This window comes from Crotalus tigris, unplaced genomic scaffold, assembly GCF_016545835.1.
Source record: "Crotalus tigris isolate CLP2741 ecotype Arizona unplaced genomic scaffold, ASM1654583v1 scf7180000017630.2799268, whole genome shotgun sequence".
In the NCBI taxonomy this organism is placed as follows: domain Eukaryota; kingdom Metazoa; phylum Chordata; class Lepidosauria; order Squamata; family Viperidae; genus Crotalus; species Crotalus tigris.
Window position 1 is genome coordinate 261,809 of NW_024096524.1, and position 17,804 is coordinate 279,612.

General features: G+C 38.7%; 1 protein-coding gene across 2 annotated transcripts in view; it reads left to right on the forward strand.

Annotated features, from left to right (window-relative positions):
• The first annotated feature begins 740 nt into the window (after positions 1-740).
• Positions 741-17,804, forward strand: part of CNDP1 (carnosine dipeptidase 1) — a 36,249-nt gene continuing 19,185 nt past the window's right edge. The window contains exons 1-4 of one of the 2 annotated variants that reach the window (XM_039334395.1): positions 741-821; positions 9,885-10,007; positions 12,795-12,938; positions 15,189-15,351. In XM_039334395.1, the coding sequence (XP_039190329.1) occupies positions 777-821; positions 9,885-10,007; positions 12,795-12,938; positions 15,189-15,351 (475 nt within the window). In that variant the 5' untranslated portion in view covers positions 741-776. Of the gene's footprint in view, positions 822-4,559; positions 4,738-9,884; positions 10,008-12,794; positions 12,939-15,188; positions 15,352-17,804 lie in introns of those variants that run through there. The other variant, XM_039334396.1, reaches the window with a different exon arrangement.

Here is a 17,804-nt window from a genome sequence, read left to right on the forward strand (position 1 = left end):
CTCATACAGCCTCCAAAAATCACGCTAGAATGGGGGCTTGCTTTTGAGAATAATTGTTGGGAATAAATGCTGATGTGTCACCCAAAACATCATAGCATGTCACTTTGACGTATCAGGCTCACCATCACTGAACAAGGTGCTCATTAAATCTACAGTATGTTAGAGCAGGGTTGGTATCTGAAAGTAGCAAGGAGGTATAGAATTCTGTGCATCCTGAGTATTTATGCTCAGTAATAATGGTGAGTAATGGTGAGATGAGGCTAGTATGACTGTTTCCGCAGTACAGGCACTAGAGAAGCATATGCTACGTTGTTTCTGTGTGTCCAGAGTCTCTGGGGCATTGGGTCTTGGGGTAAGGAATCTTCCTATATCGGTCTTCAAGGACAGCTGAAGGGTCAGTATCTATCTCAGTTATTTCATAAATTTTCATAATAGTTATGAACAGGCCAACGAAAACATTTTTGAATGCTAGGTTGCTATTTTCCCTGGTTTCTATCCACGTACAATTATAACTACATAAAACAAGCAATTAAGGAATTTCAAAGCGGTGGCCAGATGGACAATCAAAGGGTCATTATTTATTTGGAGGCTTGAATCACAGCATTTGGAATAATGAACCTTTGTCCTTAATCCTGCTGTTCATCATATTAAAAACACAAAGATACAGACGGGGGGTGGGGGGTGGTGGAGAACATTCCATCAAACTCAGAATGCACTGTTAGTTCAAGCCCCTTTTTGTAGTTTGGAGCTTGAACTAACAGTGCGTTCTGAGTTCGATGGGAAAAGAAGAAACCTTATTTGCTGTCAGAATTTTTGTCATGGTAAGCCTTCTTCAAATTTTAAATCTGTCTAGTGATTGTAATCATACTGCAAAATGTAGAGATGTACACCTTCAAATGATTTCAGATGGACTAGCTGCTTTGATCAGAAGGCGTTTAGTAGCACAGTTTCAAACTAACAGACTTTATTAAAAGTTATTGTGAACTACAGCTCACTTCTGATTTTTGGCTAATGTAGCCCAATACAACTGTCCTATAAGTGTCTACTTAGTTCAGAATAGCTATCATTTTGGAAATTTGTACCAATTTTATTCTATGTGCTTAATGCAGATGATCAATGCCCAAAGTGCAGACAGGATCATGTTAAATTATAATATGTTATCGTGTAATATGGCATATATTATAATAGCTTGTGTAGATATCCAATGTGATTTGCCAGTTTATTGTTACGGTTTGCCAGTTTGTTAGATCAGGGGTGTCAAACTGGCAGGCTGCGGACCAGATATATCATGTGCAGGCCGTGCCCACCTCGGCTCCGCAAAGGCAAAAAAATCATGATATGTCACGTGACGCAATCAAGTTTGACACCATGATATAAATGATTCCTATCACTGTAGTTTATTAAATCACAATGGGTCAATTTGCCTTTGTACAGATCTAATTAGAAATAGTACTGCTTTACCACGTCTTTCTCTGTTTTATCTATATCTGAAGAGAGGAGCAAATCCATCTATACAACTTTATAAGATAAGACAAATTGACAAGCTACCTGAATCCTTTGGTAGAGATTGTAATGTTTAAATGCTGAGGTAAACCAAATTCAGCTTTCCACTTTTTCAGCAAGAAAGGGCACCTGTTCTCCAGCATTCTTTTCCTCTCTTCATCTAATTGGGAAATTTCATTTTCTAGTCTCATTTTGAGACATTGTTAGGGAATTACAAAGACCATATGCTCTGCAACCCATTAGTCGGATATATCTGACCCACGTCATTACAGCATTACAGCATTTAATTCATTGCTTCCCAATGCACTTTTTACTTAGCATAACATGTACTAGGACAGTGAAAGATCATAATTTGTTTTAGAGCAGGAAACCACGGCAACTTTGGTAGTGTGATAAGTAAATGGAGCATAGTTTGTTAATAGATTTCTTAGCTTATTCCTGATTTGCCTTTTGTCAATTCAGAGAGATATAAGCTGGGGGGAGGGAGGAAACAACCATTATTTTACTTATTGGCATGGCTGTTTTTCAGATGTGTTCAATCAGGCATTATGAAAACAACTGTTTGCTTAGTATTACACACACACACACACACACATACACACATATATACACGTATATACGTGTAGCCATATTACAAGATTGTTGGGGGCAATGTAAATATATATATACATTGCTTACTGGTGTACACTGCTTAGAAAGTGCTTGCACTTAAAGTGGTATATAAGTCAAATAAATAAATAAATAAATAAATAAATAAATAAATAAATAAATAAAATATGGCTTAAATGCTAACTTGCAATGCTTGGGAGATTTTGCTCAGGTATGCTTGTGAAGATGTGACTGCAGTTGATGTTACTCATGGAATCTTAACATGCCACAGCTTTGAGGAGTCTTATGAACAAGAATCACTAATTATCCAGTACTCATGGGAAAAGTTTTCTTTCAGAATACTTTTTTATTTAATTCTTAAAAATGAAGCTCCTGTTCTGGTGGGAGCAGAATGCTGTTTTGAATGCTGGTATTAAGTTCACCCTAACCTGGGATATCAAAACCCAAGATATAAAGCATGACATGAATAAAATGAACACAATAGAGCTTGCAACAGAGTCACAGTGCCAAGAGCTATAGGACTGCTGATACCAAAAGAGGGCAAAGAGAATTATTGATCCCTAGGAGAGCAGGTCATTACCACACTCAGCAAAATACTCACTTTCTTGATTAGCTTTATAGCCTTTTACTGAAGTTTATTACGATAAAGGGAATAGCAATAGCATACAGCAATAGAGAAGTATATCTTTCCCTCTCCATATCAAATAGTCATATCAGTTCTGATCCTTAGAATGCAGTTACACTTCAGGATGCAAGGGCAATCCTACTTCTCTCCATGGACCTGTCTTGCAGGGGTGTTGTTTTACAGTTTATCAAATCATTGGGTAAGCAACCACGATGCTAAAAGCTATATCATATTTTTTGTACAGTAACTGGTGGCAAAGAATCTCTTGCATCCAGCTAAATTCTGGCTAACTACCCTTGCATGCGTGAGCAACAATGCAAAAATAGTCTGCCATGAACATTTCCTGATGGTCTCGCATCCAACTATCAACCAGATCTGACTGCATAGCTTAGTTTGAGATTAAAGATATAGGTTTCCTGTCAGTTCTGTCGGACTCTAGAGCACAGTGCTCATCTCTGTTTCTTGGCTGAGGGAGCCAGCATTGTCCGAAGACAATTTCCATTAGTCATGTAGCCAGCACGGCTATATGCCAACGGCACACGGAATGCTATTATCTTCCCACCATAGTGGTACCTATTAATCTACTTGATTTGCATGCTTTCAAACTGCTGCGTGGGTAGGAGCTGGGACAAGTAACAGGAGCTCACCCCATTGCGCAGAGCTCAGGTCTCAAACCTGGACTGTCAATCCTCCAGCTAACAAGTTCAGCATCTTCAACCACTGAGCCATCATGCTCCCCAGTTTGAGATTAGCCAAGGTTGAATACATGCTTGCACTTGCTATGCCAGTAAATTTTAATGCACTTCATGAAAAGATCATTTTCTTCCCTCAGATATAAGCTTCAGACCAGGGTGAAGCTAGGTCAGGGTTATGGAGCCAAAATGTGAGAATTCCACTTCCAAGGTAATGGAAGCAGCAACAATTCCTGGGCCTCAATGGGTTTGCTGGAATCTTACAGCACTAATATGCTGGTCATGTCATAAATAGTTAAAACAAAGCGATATGAATACAATCACAGATATCCATTCTATTCTTGAAGTATATTTCTTTTTCTCTAGCAGAATGTCAAGTAATGTATGTGTTGTGTAGCAATCAAGAACAACCAGTTCTTTTAGGCAACTCCTTGATCTGGCTATATCTCTGCTTTCAGAATATCAGCAAGTGGATAGAGTTTGCTGGCACTTTCATAGGAGATTTTGTACAAGTGGGATGGTTAGACTGCTAAATGCAGTCTTCACAAATTACTATAAAACGAGAGATGTGAACTCCATGAATTGGAGTTTTGTTTACCTGCAAGGGGGGGGGGGGGAAATCACTCCGGGAAGCTCACACTATGAAATGGGCAGATTTTTCCAAAGCAGAGAGAACTCGGTTCACCCATTATCCTTAGCTATGGTTTCCCTCGAATTACCCTGTGGAATAAACTACGATCGGCTTGGTTTGCAATAAGACAAAATTAAACAAATCGCACCCGAATCCTAGTCTAACGGCAAAGCCATGAGGAAACGCTGGCTTTTTATTCTCAGGGATTCTTCTCATCATTTAGTGAACGGTACAGTCGGGCTCTCCAGAGGTGTTGGGGCAAAATCTCTCCCGACTGCCAGCCAGCGTGTCCAAAGATCCCGGGACAATGCAGACGGGACGGAAGCGCCCTGGGAAATCGGCCTCAGGGAAGCGCTAGACAAACGCATTGAGACCGCCAAAGGCGCTCGCTTTTAAGTTTCTTGGAACAGGCGGCGGAGGCCGCCTCGCTCCTCCCTGGCCGCGCCTTGCACCGACTACTCCTCCCCTCCGCCTACCGCCGCGGAAGGCTCATAAAGTCAGTCTCCGACGGTCTAGCTGAAATTGCTCAGCCGGAGACCAGGAGCCAATCGCAGGTGGGTGAGTCAGCGAGCCAGCCCGGAGCCGCAGAAGTGGCTGACAGCTGCTCTTAGGCATCGAGGGAGGGCGGAGTGGCCGCCGAGGATTGCTCTCTTGAGGAGACCCTCGGCCAGCGCCTTGTGAGTATTTAGCTCCTCCCTCCGAGTATCTCTCTGAGCGGCTTCCTTCGCCTTCTTCCTTGGACATCCCGTTGAGAAATGTCAGCCTGAAGAAGAGACTAGGAAAGGGCTCGAAGGTCGCCCACCTCAGCCCCGTCGCTCGCTCTCCAGTTTGGCAGCCAAAGTCCCCCCATTGGCCCCACCCCACTTTTTCTCTCCATCCCTCCATTTCGCCCTGGCGATGCCACCTCAAGGGGAGAGCCAGTAGAAACGGGTCAGAATGAGCCTCTCTTGGCCTGGCCCCAAACCCCAAGAGTACTGGACCACCATTTCCATTATCTTAGCTGAGCTGATGGAAGTGGGATCTGGTTTCTGCCAGGGAAGTCCAGGTTTGAGGGTGGTTGTGTAGAAGCAGCTCCATGGCCTGTGAGGATTTTTTTTTGGGGGGGGGGGGGCAATCTATGGCTGGAGCAGCCATCCATTCCTGTAATGTTTCAATGACTGGATTAATTTAGCTTTCTGCAAAGGGGTCAAAACCTGGCTTTGTAGCCTTGCATCGGATACGAGCCCACGCGGCCATGGGGCTGGTTGGTCCCATAAGACCCCCTGCTGGTTGGTCCCATAAGACCCCCCCCCCCCGTCTGCTTTATTAACAACTCCACATCTTCCCATCTTGGAACTTTCCATTTTTTGTAATTTTATAATGTTTTACATTTTAAAAAAATAATCCTAAATTATTTACTTTTAATCTTATATTAAATTGTATACCACCCAGAGCCCCTCTACAAGGGAGATGTGTGGTTAAGAAGTTTGATAAATAACACAACATAACATAATATAACATAAGCCATAATTAAAGAAATGGAATCTGTGAACTGGGCTGATCATTTAAAAAAAGCACCTGAGGGCCAACTTACTTAGTCCCTACAAACATAGTATTAACATTAGCAACCAATAATTGCCAGATAAATATTTTTTAAATAATTATATTGTATATATAAAACATATCATTATGAAAACATATAAATAGCAATAGCACTTAGACTTATATACTGCTTCAAATAAAACAGATAAAACAAATACAACTGCATAATAAAAATACATTTTTTTAAAAAAACAAGAATTAAAAAGTGCAGAAAAGGAAAAAAAAATAAAAAAAGAAACTTCTCCCCTTCATCCCCAGCAAGTATAATCAACATGAACAACTTATCACTATCTCTTAAACATCCAACCAAGCACCTCTTTATTCCATGCCTCCCCCACTCTCTATAAGCCTGTCTCTAAAATCTCATAGCTCCATATTGTGGGAACAATCCAGAGAAAAGAAACATTTTTGGGAATATTAAAAAGGCAGAATATATTTCCCCAAAGGAATAATGGAGAAATTCTTTTAAAAGGCAGAAACTTCTCTCTCCCCCCAGCAAGACAACTCAGCAGAAACCAGCTTTTAGAAATGCAGATGTAATAATCCATTCAGGAAGGTTGGAGCCCTCCAGCTAGAAGCTGAAGAGATCAGGAAGACAAAGATCCTTAAAATCTAACCCAAACTCTAAGATAGGACATAATAGGATTAACCTACCACCATCAGAATATCAGAAAGGCACATTCAGACTTAGGTCAAAGTTCATGACACAGGAACAACTCCAAACAAAAGCTCAAGAAGGTATAAAAACCTACCCCTTACTACATGTGCTCTCACTTTTCTTCCAGAGCCATCTTTCTGTCTGGCTCTCCTCTTCAATAAACTACAACCTTCTTTCTAAAGCAGTCCCCATGTTGTTTATTCCCAGCTTGGACTGGACCCTGATGAAGACTTTTCCTTCAACAATATTAAATAGCAAAAGTCCATTAACATGATCAAAAATAGCACAAATATTGCAAATTGTATATACTACAGCCAGTGGTGGGATTCAAATATGTGAACAACCGGTTCTCTGTGTGGATGCCGCTTCCAGTAGTCCATTCTGGGCCTGGGCAACAAAAAATTAGCTACCGGTTCTGCCGAAGTGGTCGAACCGGCTGAATCCCACCACTGACTACAGCCAATTTAATCCTTCCTGTTTCCTTTTTTCAAATAAAGTCTCAAAAAACAAACATTACCAGAAATAACCATTATTATTCATTCCAATCATAAAAGCTCTAGACATCACCAGAAATAACAACCCATTATTTTAGTCTTGAGCAAATAAACCAATTTTGTGTTCTTTCTCTCAATGATCTTTAAATTCCTCAAAGAAAATTGTAACATTTGCTTTCTTATTCTTTGTCTCTTTTCTCAGAATTCTTTTATAATTCCAGTGTGGCAATCCCAGCCAACCCTTTTTGTAAACCTAATGCAATAAAATTATCCACATTGCTCTTCTGATTTGTTATCTGAATCATCCAAATTCATTTGTAAATCCATTATCCATCTCATTCTTGTGTAGACTATAATTTTTAAATCCTTCTGCAAGTCAATTTAGTTTTATTCAGTGGAGCTTGTTCCTCTTCAGTAACACCTTCTGATTCTGCTATAAAGTGAAATAGCTAAAGACTTTCATCAAACATTTATTTTAGGCTAGCCATCTGGTGTCCTCTAGTGTTCAACCTTCAAAGTCATCTTATCACTTTCAAAGTAAAAACAAGATTTTCTCTGGAGAAAGAATCCTTTGAATTATCTTCAAAGTCTTAAATCAAATCCATTTGAGCCCTTAATCCATTTAAAACTTTTAAAAGGCAACAATATTCTTCCTTTTGCTGTAAAAAAAAAATTACTACAAACTTGTGGTAGTTGAACATTTTTTAAAGGACTGAAGGGGGCTTGCTAGTGATTTCAATAACATTTGCCCATCTGAAGATTCTCAGTCTTAAAAAAAAAACAGCCAAAGGGGGAAAAAATCCAGAATGATTCTGAGATGAGTCTTGGTTGAACATAAAGTCCATTGAGAAGACATTAGCAACAATGAAATCCCACAACTCCCAGCCAATCTCAAAATGCAGCTCCTGTTGCCTACTGACCAAAAAAAAAAAAAAAAGCTTGCAGAATACATAGGGGTAAACTTGCAATCTCTCCTTTTTAGTGATTTTGGCAGCCCAAACCCTGCATTCAAGCACTATTTTTGGCTGCAGTGTGCCAGTTTGCCATGATGAACAATGCTCCATGTCACATTAGATAGGATGAGGTCTGTTGATGCTACACCCTTTCTTGCTGTTTCTCATAGCAGTGGGGCTGAAAAGGAGAAGAGACTGTTCAGTGTTGTTGGACTGATAATGTGTCTGCCACCTGCAAACACCACAAATATAAGCATCAGCTATTTTGCATTAGCTGGTTCTCTTGCCAATTGGGTTAAATTGTTGCTGATGGCCCAACATGCTCTTCTCTACCTCCTAAATATGCCCCAATAGCATCTTTTGTCCCCATAATGTTGCCTTCACCTTGTCTGCAGCCCATGAGTGGGACAGGATTTAATCAGTTTTAATTGTGGCAGGATTAAAACAGTAATTTCCCCATTTTCTGTCACCATCCAAGGGCAGTCTCAGAGTGTGTAAAATTTATTAGGCTTTAATACCTAATGCCATTACCTTAGACAGAAGTCAGGACTGGCAGTAATTGCAAACAAAAGTGATAGAGATGGGATAGCAATCAGCAATGGGCATCTGTCATGCCAGTGTTGTTTTTTGTCAACTCAGGGATGGGGTGGATAACATTTACGGTAGGTAGCAGTTAATGAACCTTAACTAACTGCTGTAAGAGTGTCTCTGGAATTGGGTAGTGTGCATTCATGACTTATGGATCAAAAGCTGAGTTGTACAGTTTTGTAATATTATAAGAGAGACACACATACAATATGTATAAGAAAGTAAGTATTTCATCTTCTTCTGCTGGATAAAGAAATTTTTATCACAATTCAGGCCTCTGATCTTTATGCCTGTCTGGCTGCATGCTCCCTCCAGTAAGATGGAAATCTTGTACAATTATCCTCAACTGTAACCAAATGTGCCTTCTGCCAGCAATATGTGGTACATTTCTTTGTTAACTCCTCCTGTATTTCTATTCTCATTCTCCTCCCTGCATCTAAAGGAGGCTAGATAACTCTCACAAATAATGCTGACACTGATGCTAACCAGATAGTGGCTAGTTGTATTTGGTAATAAGCAGTCTTTTACAGCCAAACTTGTATACTTACAGTGATCAAAACTGTATCGGAAGAGTATACAAGGGCTTGTAATTAGGTTGGGATCTGTTGTGATACAAAACCTTTTTTTTCCAATTTTTGTTTATTTAGATCTATGCCTCAATAAATGTTGAAATAATCCAACCTGGTCTGACTAGCATGACAGGATCCAGTAGTCACGCAGGGGTTCTCGACCTTGGCAACTTTAAGATTTGTGGACTTCAACTCCCAGAATTCCTCAGCCAGCAAAGCTGGCTGAGGAATTCTGGGAATTGAAGTCCACAAGTCTTAAAGTTGCCAAGGTTGAGAACCCCTGCGAGTAGTGAATTCTAGCATATAGACTGATCAGAAAAGCAAAGGGAAGGAGGATTCAATCTCACCTACTCCAGGGATTTTTAATTAATAGCTGGAGAGCATAACTTTTAACAAGCCCCTCCTGTTGATACCAGTCTGCAGGAGCCAGCATGGGAGCATTGGGCCATGAGGCAATTGCACTGTTCTTCAAGGCTCCTGGACTTAGAGTAACAGCATGAGGTGGCCTCTTTGAGTGGCAGCAGTGGCATTAGGACTAAAATCAAGGCCTGGATCTCTGCACCCGACTGAGCCTCAGTGCTTGCCACTGAATGCCACTGAATAGCCTAGATTGGGGGAGAGCTGATAAAGAATTATTTCCCTTTTGTTTGGATGTGTGTGCACAATACCACAGCAAAGTCAAATTAGGCATTTTCTGAATTTTTGATATACTGAGCCCAAAAAGTTTACCGCTATTCAAGAGGGAAATTCCAGATCTGGTACATTAGTGTTGCAAGATATCATTATGTTTAAATACCATTAAATCTATTTGGCAGTTTGATTTACTTTTTTATCCCATTTTATGCAAGCATTTCTTTTTCAATTTCTCAGTGTATTTATTACTTATAAATGATGGGCTATAAAACACTAAGTAATCATTTCATCTTGTATAACTCTGAATATTTTTTTAAAGATGCTGAACCATGTCTTTGTAACCTGCAGATATTCTACATCTCTCTTATCATGCTGCCCTTTGGAGTGGGCAATTCCTTATTTTCCAGTTCCTTATCCCTGGAGGAGGAGCTTTTCAACTACATTGATGAACATCAGGATGAATTTGTTCAGGTAGAAATGCGGTGATTGTGAGTTTTGCTAACTAAATGCAATCCAAGTCTGTCTGTCTTAACTTGGAGAACTTGCTTTTTTTTAGCAAAGATTATTGGCATGTCAAAGGCCACAGATTGCTAGTTTGAACTACAGTGCAAAGAATATTAATACTGATTGGGAGATCAAATTCCTGATGCAGTATCTTCTCCAGTATCTGGATCAATAAATGAATTTCTACTTCAATGGTTTCATACTTTATCCAAAGGTGTTTCATTGATTGCTAGTTCATTTAACTTTTTGCTTGTTTTATAACTTGAGCTGTCAGGGTGGTATATATACACATTTATTAGATTTATATCCTAGGTTTTTTCCACTGGTAATAGGCATGCTAATCTCTTCCAGTTGCACCTTCACTATAACAATGTCATGAGGATGAATGGGGTGAGAGACAATGAGTAGTCCAAAGTCACCCAGGTGGGAATGGACTTATGGGAGTCACCCCATTCTTGTTCAAGCCCAGTACAGGTACTGGAGTAGAAAAAGGGAGACTCCAACAAGTGCTCAAAACATTAAGCAATTGTAAGAGCAGTACATAATAAAACTCAGAGAAAACTAGAAGCAAAGATTAAAACAATAAACTAAATCAAAGTAAATCCAGGAGCAGTATTAAACAGAGTGGCAAACATTACAATACCTTGGAGAATCAAAAGATCATTGCCTGACCTCAAGAACATTGATCAATAGGGTCTACAAGAGTTTCTCTACACAAAGGGCACAGCAAAATTGAATGTGGCCACTTGTCTTGCCTCTTTTCACAATGTAAGTCTTCAATAGATAAATATGGGAGAAGATATTTTAAATAAATGTTTGTTTGTTTGTTTATTAAATATTTTAAAATAATTTCTGCATTTTAAGTAACATTGCTGGTGGGAAAAGAAAGTAATAGCAATAATAACAATGCCAGAACTATCTCTGCCTGTATTGAGGACTTGAAATTTAAGGCCTTTCAAAAACAACCCTCAATAGGTAAGATACTATTAATGATTCCAAATGAGCATAAATAGCTGTTCAAGCAAACAGTTTAGAAGCAGATTAGAAAACATGCTGTAGGCACTGAGGCAATTTGTGCCTTTATTGACGAGGTTGGGTTGAGTGGCATATCACAATTGTCAATTCAATTATTTTGATCATGGATGGACAATTTGCAGCCTATGAGCCATTTATTGTCCCAACAACCCACTAAAGTGAATGGATCTGAAGAGGGGAGGCATTGGAGATTGTTAAGAAGTAAAATGAGCGTTTTAAGCTTTGCAAAGGACAGTTAAACCTCTTAAAAGCAAAACTATCCTCCCACATTGAAACATTTCCTAGATGCAAAACGAACAGACCTGGACTGAAAACTCTTAACTGCTCTTACTCCAAGGATCTCATACTGTCTGCCCACAGAGAGGAAACAAACATTAAGTGTTGCCCGCTATTCAGAAAAAGACTATCATGATTATTCAGAGAAACTAATCCCTGTTGTCTGGCTGGGACCTCAGTTTATTGGTTCCCAGGCAATCCGTTTCTAAGTTATGGTTCAGAACTGTATGCCTCCCCAACAATAGAAGAACCAGTCCAAAATATCAGAACATGAGCATATCTTTTGTTATTAATATTAGTTCTTCCTGAGCTCCCAGCAGACAACAAAGCATTTCAGAATTGTGAATAAAGAGACAGAACTCACTTGCTACTTTTATTTTGGCTCTCCAAAGTAAGATAATGGCACTTGTATTATTCATTGTGCTGATGGGCATTTCTGCAAAACCAAGAGAAAAGTTACCTCACAATGCAGAGTGAATGCAATTATCCACTCCAAACAAAATTTCAGGACAAGAAGATTGTGTGGGTGGACATTCTTATAATGTTGCTGTTATTCCTCTCTGATTCTTCTTTTTTTAAAAGGGAGATTGCATGCTGACAAGTCCCTTAGAAGTAATTAGAAGGAAATAGAATGTACAAAGATGGATTGCCTGTGTAAAGCCTTCCAAGTGCTGTCATTTTTAATGAGCTTTCCTGTGGAAACCTAATGTATTTCTAAGAGCTGGTGCAGCAGAATGGCTACAACAATATAATGAAAACTATGAATCAGGAAGGCACACCTTTGATATGAACCCTAGGCAAAATACTGTCCTTCAACTCTTCTCCTTCTCAATAGGGAGACTTAATGGTCCTATAAACAGGTTCAGATAAGACAACAAAACAAGATATTTAAAAAGCACAAAGCATGATGATGTGCTAGAGTGCCCAGTATGTTCTAAGTAAGCGGTGTGTAAGAAAATACACAAAGCATTTGACAAAATTGCATTAGGCTTACCACATTTCACGGATATTTCATAGATAATGCACAAATTATAGTGTATATATGCAGAAATTCTCATTTTAGACAATAATTAGATAATATGTTTGATTCACTAGAGCAGGGGTAGGCAACCTTGGTTCTTTTATGGCTCGTGGATTTCAACTCCCAGAATTCCTGAGCCAGCTAGTTGAAGTCCAGGAGCTGTAAAAGAGCCAAGGTTGCCTACCCCTGCACTAGGAGAACTAGAATTATTCAGAAGGTATATAGCTAGGCAAATGTGACATGGTTGTAGGAAGAAGCAGGTTCCGCAGGAATCTATATATAAATAAAAATGGAAGCATAATCCACATTTTAACCATAGTTCAGATATTCTCCTCTCTTGATCTGATTTGCATAAGGAATATACAGATAACAGTATAACACTTCTATGATAATACGAGTTTTATCTCTGGCTTTCCTTTCAGAAACTTAAGGAATGGGTGGCTGTAGAGAGTGATTCTCAACAGCCCCGTCTGAGAGCAAAAGTCATAGAAATGGTCAAAATAACTGCAGCCAGTCTTGAAGACTTAGGAGCTATCGTGACACTCAATGATATGGGCATTCAACAGGTACTGGTCCTTGCTTCCATCAAAAGTGTAATGTGCACTTAATAACCCTGTACTCGACTCTGGGAAGTGGGGAGGTAGGGGGGTGGGGGTGGGTAAGTTTGGGGGTTAAAAAATTTTTTTGTTAATAAAACTTTTTCAATAAAAAAAAAGTGTAATGCGCACAAATAGAAGGAATGTCTGCTCGTGCAATAGGGTCAATGTAGAGTTATCAGATCTGGATTACAAAAAAATCTAAACAAATTGCAAGATAGCAGCAAAAAAATCTGGTAGGAGAAAGACAGTACCCCAGATTAAGGAGCCCTAAATAAGAGACAGAGATAGAAAGATGCGAGATGATGTAAAGCAAAGTTATTTGAGTCCACATCCATGCTTATTATTATGGTTATTAGTCTTACATATTTTTTTACATTTTACATGTATATTTTACTTGATTACAATTTTGGATGGTATAATTGTTAGGCTAAGAGGCTAGGTTTCTAATTAATTAAAGGGCACCAAAAAGATAATAGTTTCTTGGAAGTTATTTGTTGCTTTCCTTCCAAATTCTCTCTAATAAAAGAGTAAATATAATTTTGAATATTTCCCCTTCTTCCTCTACTCCAGGGGTGTCAAACTGCTCGCTTGCAGGCATCATAGCAAAACCACACCTATCCCATTGCCGGCAATGGAAAAGAAGTCGTGATATGTCACGACATCTCACGTGATGTTGCGAATTTGACACCCCTACTCTACTCCAATTACAAGCCATGTTAGTAGTTTAGATTTAATGTTCTACTAGACAACCTGTGACCATTGGGTCATTGTTTCAGAGGTATTTCCTTACTTAAGCTGAAAAACAGAATGACCATGGGATGGGAGGAAACAGTGAGAGTGATTTCCAACTTCCTGCTGCTTCCTAATTGACTGTCCTTGTAGGAATCTGGCAGGAAGCATTGGAAATGACAATCATGTGACCACAGCAGTGCAGTAGCACTGAAGCGGACACAACTTTGCCAGATTTTATTCCCATGGGAATCACGGGTCCTGGACTTTGGATGCATTCTATAAGTTAACCCATTTGTGGTTGATTCAAAAACTATTGCCCTAAAAAACTATTTTACTAAGTTATAAACAATCAAATAGGCACAAGAGTTTTAGTGGTACATAGATTAAAATATTTCTTCATGGAGGATAGATTCATGTTCAGATTCATGTATCAGATTATATCATATAATTGATGAAAATAATCTTATTTTACTCTGTTGTTTAATTGTTTGAAGGTTTGTTGACCTTGTTGGTTTTAATTAAATGCTCTGTGATTTTGATAAGGGAAAATCATTAAGTGGATTGGGTTAAATTAAATGGCTTTCTTCCCCCCCCCCGAGTTATTATTTTAATCATCCAGCATTTGTTAATACCTTAATGACCTTATGGTATACCTTAATATATTATTTGTCACTTTGGGGGAGAAAAACAGGAGAATTTTATTTTGTCTCTGTCTATCTTCAAGATCAGATAGTAGGTATTTAGGCTCTAATTAGAATCCAGTGTAAGGTATATGTGTAGACTGCTCCATAAAGAAAAGAGAGGTTTCAGGTTCAATGTCCAGATAATGTGGGCAAAGCTCCTTTGAAACTCAGAACTATTATCAAACAGTATTGATAGTATAATACAGTAGCCTGAATCAATAAAATCCCCCCAACTTCAAAACAGTAGCAGGCAATAGTCATGTGGAGGTGCCATTGTGATAACAGGAGATTTGAATAGTTACTGAACACAGTGATGCTCTCAAGACTAGGAGATGGGTCATGTAAGGGCCCAGGTGAGCAAGACTTAAGGCAGTGTGCCTGGCTAAGGAATTCTGGGAGTTGAAGTCCATAAGTCATAAAAGGGCCAAGTTTGAAGACCCCTGACTTAGGGGATTTGCAATAAACAGACTTCATAAGAACATTGTCTAAAATTGACATGGTGAACTGAGATATTTGTTGCAGAGGTTTGGTGATTTTTATTTCAGAAAAACTAAATTTATGAAATAGATAGGTGAGAGAGATAGAGATAGACAGACAGACAGACAGACAGACAGATAGACAGACAGACAGACAGACAGACAGACAGACAGATAGATAGATAGATAATTGATCCTTGGTAAATATATAAAAAATCTTCAGCTAGAACTAAATCAACATCTAACAAAATAACATTCTTTAAAGTATATGTCACCATATAAACTCACTGAATTATCATTAACTGTGTTTTAATATATTTCTACAGCTGTCTAATGGTCAGAATATTCCATTACCTCCAGTCATTCTGGCAAAATTTGGAGAGGATCCACAGAAGCCAACTGTGTGTTTTTATGGACATGTGGATGTGATGCCAGCTAAAAGTCAAGATGGATGGAAAACCCATCCTTTCAGTTTAACAGAAATTGATGGTATGTGTGTATTGTCCAGTTGGTATAGGAAAAAAAGGGCTATTAAAAAGTTGACATTTTTTATAGTTTTATATGATAAAAATGGCAAGGATGATAGGTACTATATATATAGAAAGATATGGTCATATCAGTATCAATTTTATTTAAATTAACAGAAAAGAATTTAGACTTTTTAATTGCATAATCAATATTGATTATTTGATCAATAATCAAATTATATTTTCTATACAATCTCAGTCTCAACAGAAAGGAGCAATAGAAGAGTTGTCATCCCATAGTTAAATAGAAACTGAGATTTTTAAATTAGCTTTAACTTTATAAAATAATAATCACTTTCACAATTTACTCCCAAAATGTCAAGATACATGCTTCAAATATTATAAACCTTTGGAATGCTCGTTAAGCAGGGGAGTAGGACATATACAATGTCACACATATTGTTTTGCTTTCTGAAAATAATTACTACAATAATATTGATCACTTATCAACATATAAAAACAAATACAGCCATAGAAAGACATTGAATAAAGAACCAAGTCACTGGAGTGTCTATAGCTAAACAAGACCCATTCATAACCATTCTTTTCAGGAAAATATATTTAAGTTTGTTAAATGGAGGAAGAAGAATATTCTGTTTAAAAGAGGAATCTGATGACTTGTTATAAGAGGACTTAATGTATATTTCCCAATATATTAGGATTGTTCGAGGCTGTACCATTCTCTCTATAGATATTAACTATTCCTAAGAGAGGAATCTAACCTGAACAATGATTAGTGAACCAGATATTACAACCTTAACATACTGTAGATCAGGGATGTCAAACTGTTGGCCTGCGGGCTGGACGCATCACGTGGAAGCCGCACCCACCCCATTGCCAGCAGTGGCAAAATAGTCCCGACACATCATGCAATGTCACGTGATGTTGCGAGTTTGACATGTCTGCTGTAGATTTATTTATAGGAAATGCTTAGCGGGGAATAGGCAAGACTTCCCCTTCTATGATCAAAGCCCCATCTATAATCAAAGTCCTGATGAGGCAAAGGGCTTGTGTGGGTAAATAAAATTGTCCAGAAGCGTCACCCAAGGCAAACAGAGCATAATGCATATTCCAGATTAACATCAATCACATCTGCTAACCCATATTGGACGAGCATTGCAGATTATGGTCTATCCCTTCAACATGTCAATACTTCAAAAAACGGCCCTCATTCCCTGAAGGCCCTAGGGCAACTACCTACGGCAGCGGGAAGACCTGCCTGAAGGCAGAGGGTGCTAAGAATCGCCAGGCTAGATCAGACTGTGTTGATTGGAAACATGCGGAAGAGGCTTTCATCCTGCAGTGGCTAGACAATGGCTAGAATGATGATGATGAGGCAAGACTTAGCATCTAGCTAGTACATCCAACCAGGAGGAAAATCCAAAAGCATGAGCCGAGGTGGCGCAGCAGTTAGAGTGCAGTACTGCAGGCCACTTTAGCTGACTGTGTTCAGCAGGTCAGCAGTTCAAATCTCACCGGCTCAAGGTTGACTCAGCCTTCCATCCTTCCGGGGTAGGTAAAATGAGGACCCAGATTGTTGGGGGCAATGTAAATATATATACATTGCTTACTGGTGTACACTGCTTAGAGAGTGCTTGCACTTAAAGCGGTATATAAGTCTCGTAAATAAATAAATAAATAAATAAATAAATGTGTTCCATGATTGGGTGCCTGGGAAGAAAGGCAGAAAGTTTCAAATTAGCAATCATTAGTCAAGGATAGTTAGAATGACTACTCAAGGAAGGGACATTGGGTAAATCTTTAGCTTCCTCTCGGTACTCAACTGCCTCTTTCTAGTCAAGAAGTCATGAAATACTGAAAAATCAGTACCTTTGGATTCATAACAGCTTTTTAGTAGCAAAGAGGGGGAAGAGGAGGTGTGGTGTGAGGACAAGAAGAAGTAGTAGCATACTTACTGGTACTGATCAAGGACATCAAAAGAAGGAAGGCTTTGAAAAGTGAACTCATTTATAAGAAAGATAATCTGATAAATAATAGCAGCAATGATTATATCTCCAGATTGATAATATTTATGGACAATTGGAAGAGGACTACTAAGTTTGCAAGTGTAGGGAGGAGAAGTGCACATCACAGTTGGAAAAAAAAGTAAAATCAATGTTTTGAATATAACTAATTCACTATAATATGTAATCATTGTAGACATCAAACAGTAGATGTTTTGCTACCATTCAGTTGAAAAGCTGACCATTCCTTAATATTATCTATGTTTAAGATAATGAATTTTGTCTAAAGGTAAGAAAATAAAGAGTCACAGATGGAATACAAGTCCTTCTTTTTCTCCCTACATGCATATCTGGTTTTTGAAGCAGATATTAATGGAATGCAAATGTTTTAATCCATGGTCATAGTTTTTACAGTGTCTGCTGGAATTCCCTTAAGATTTGGAGAAGAAGG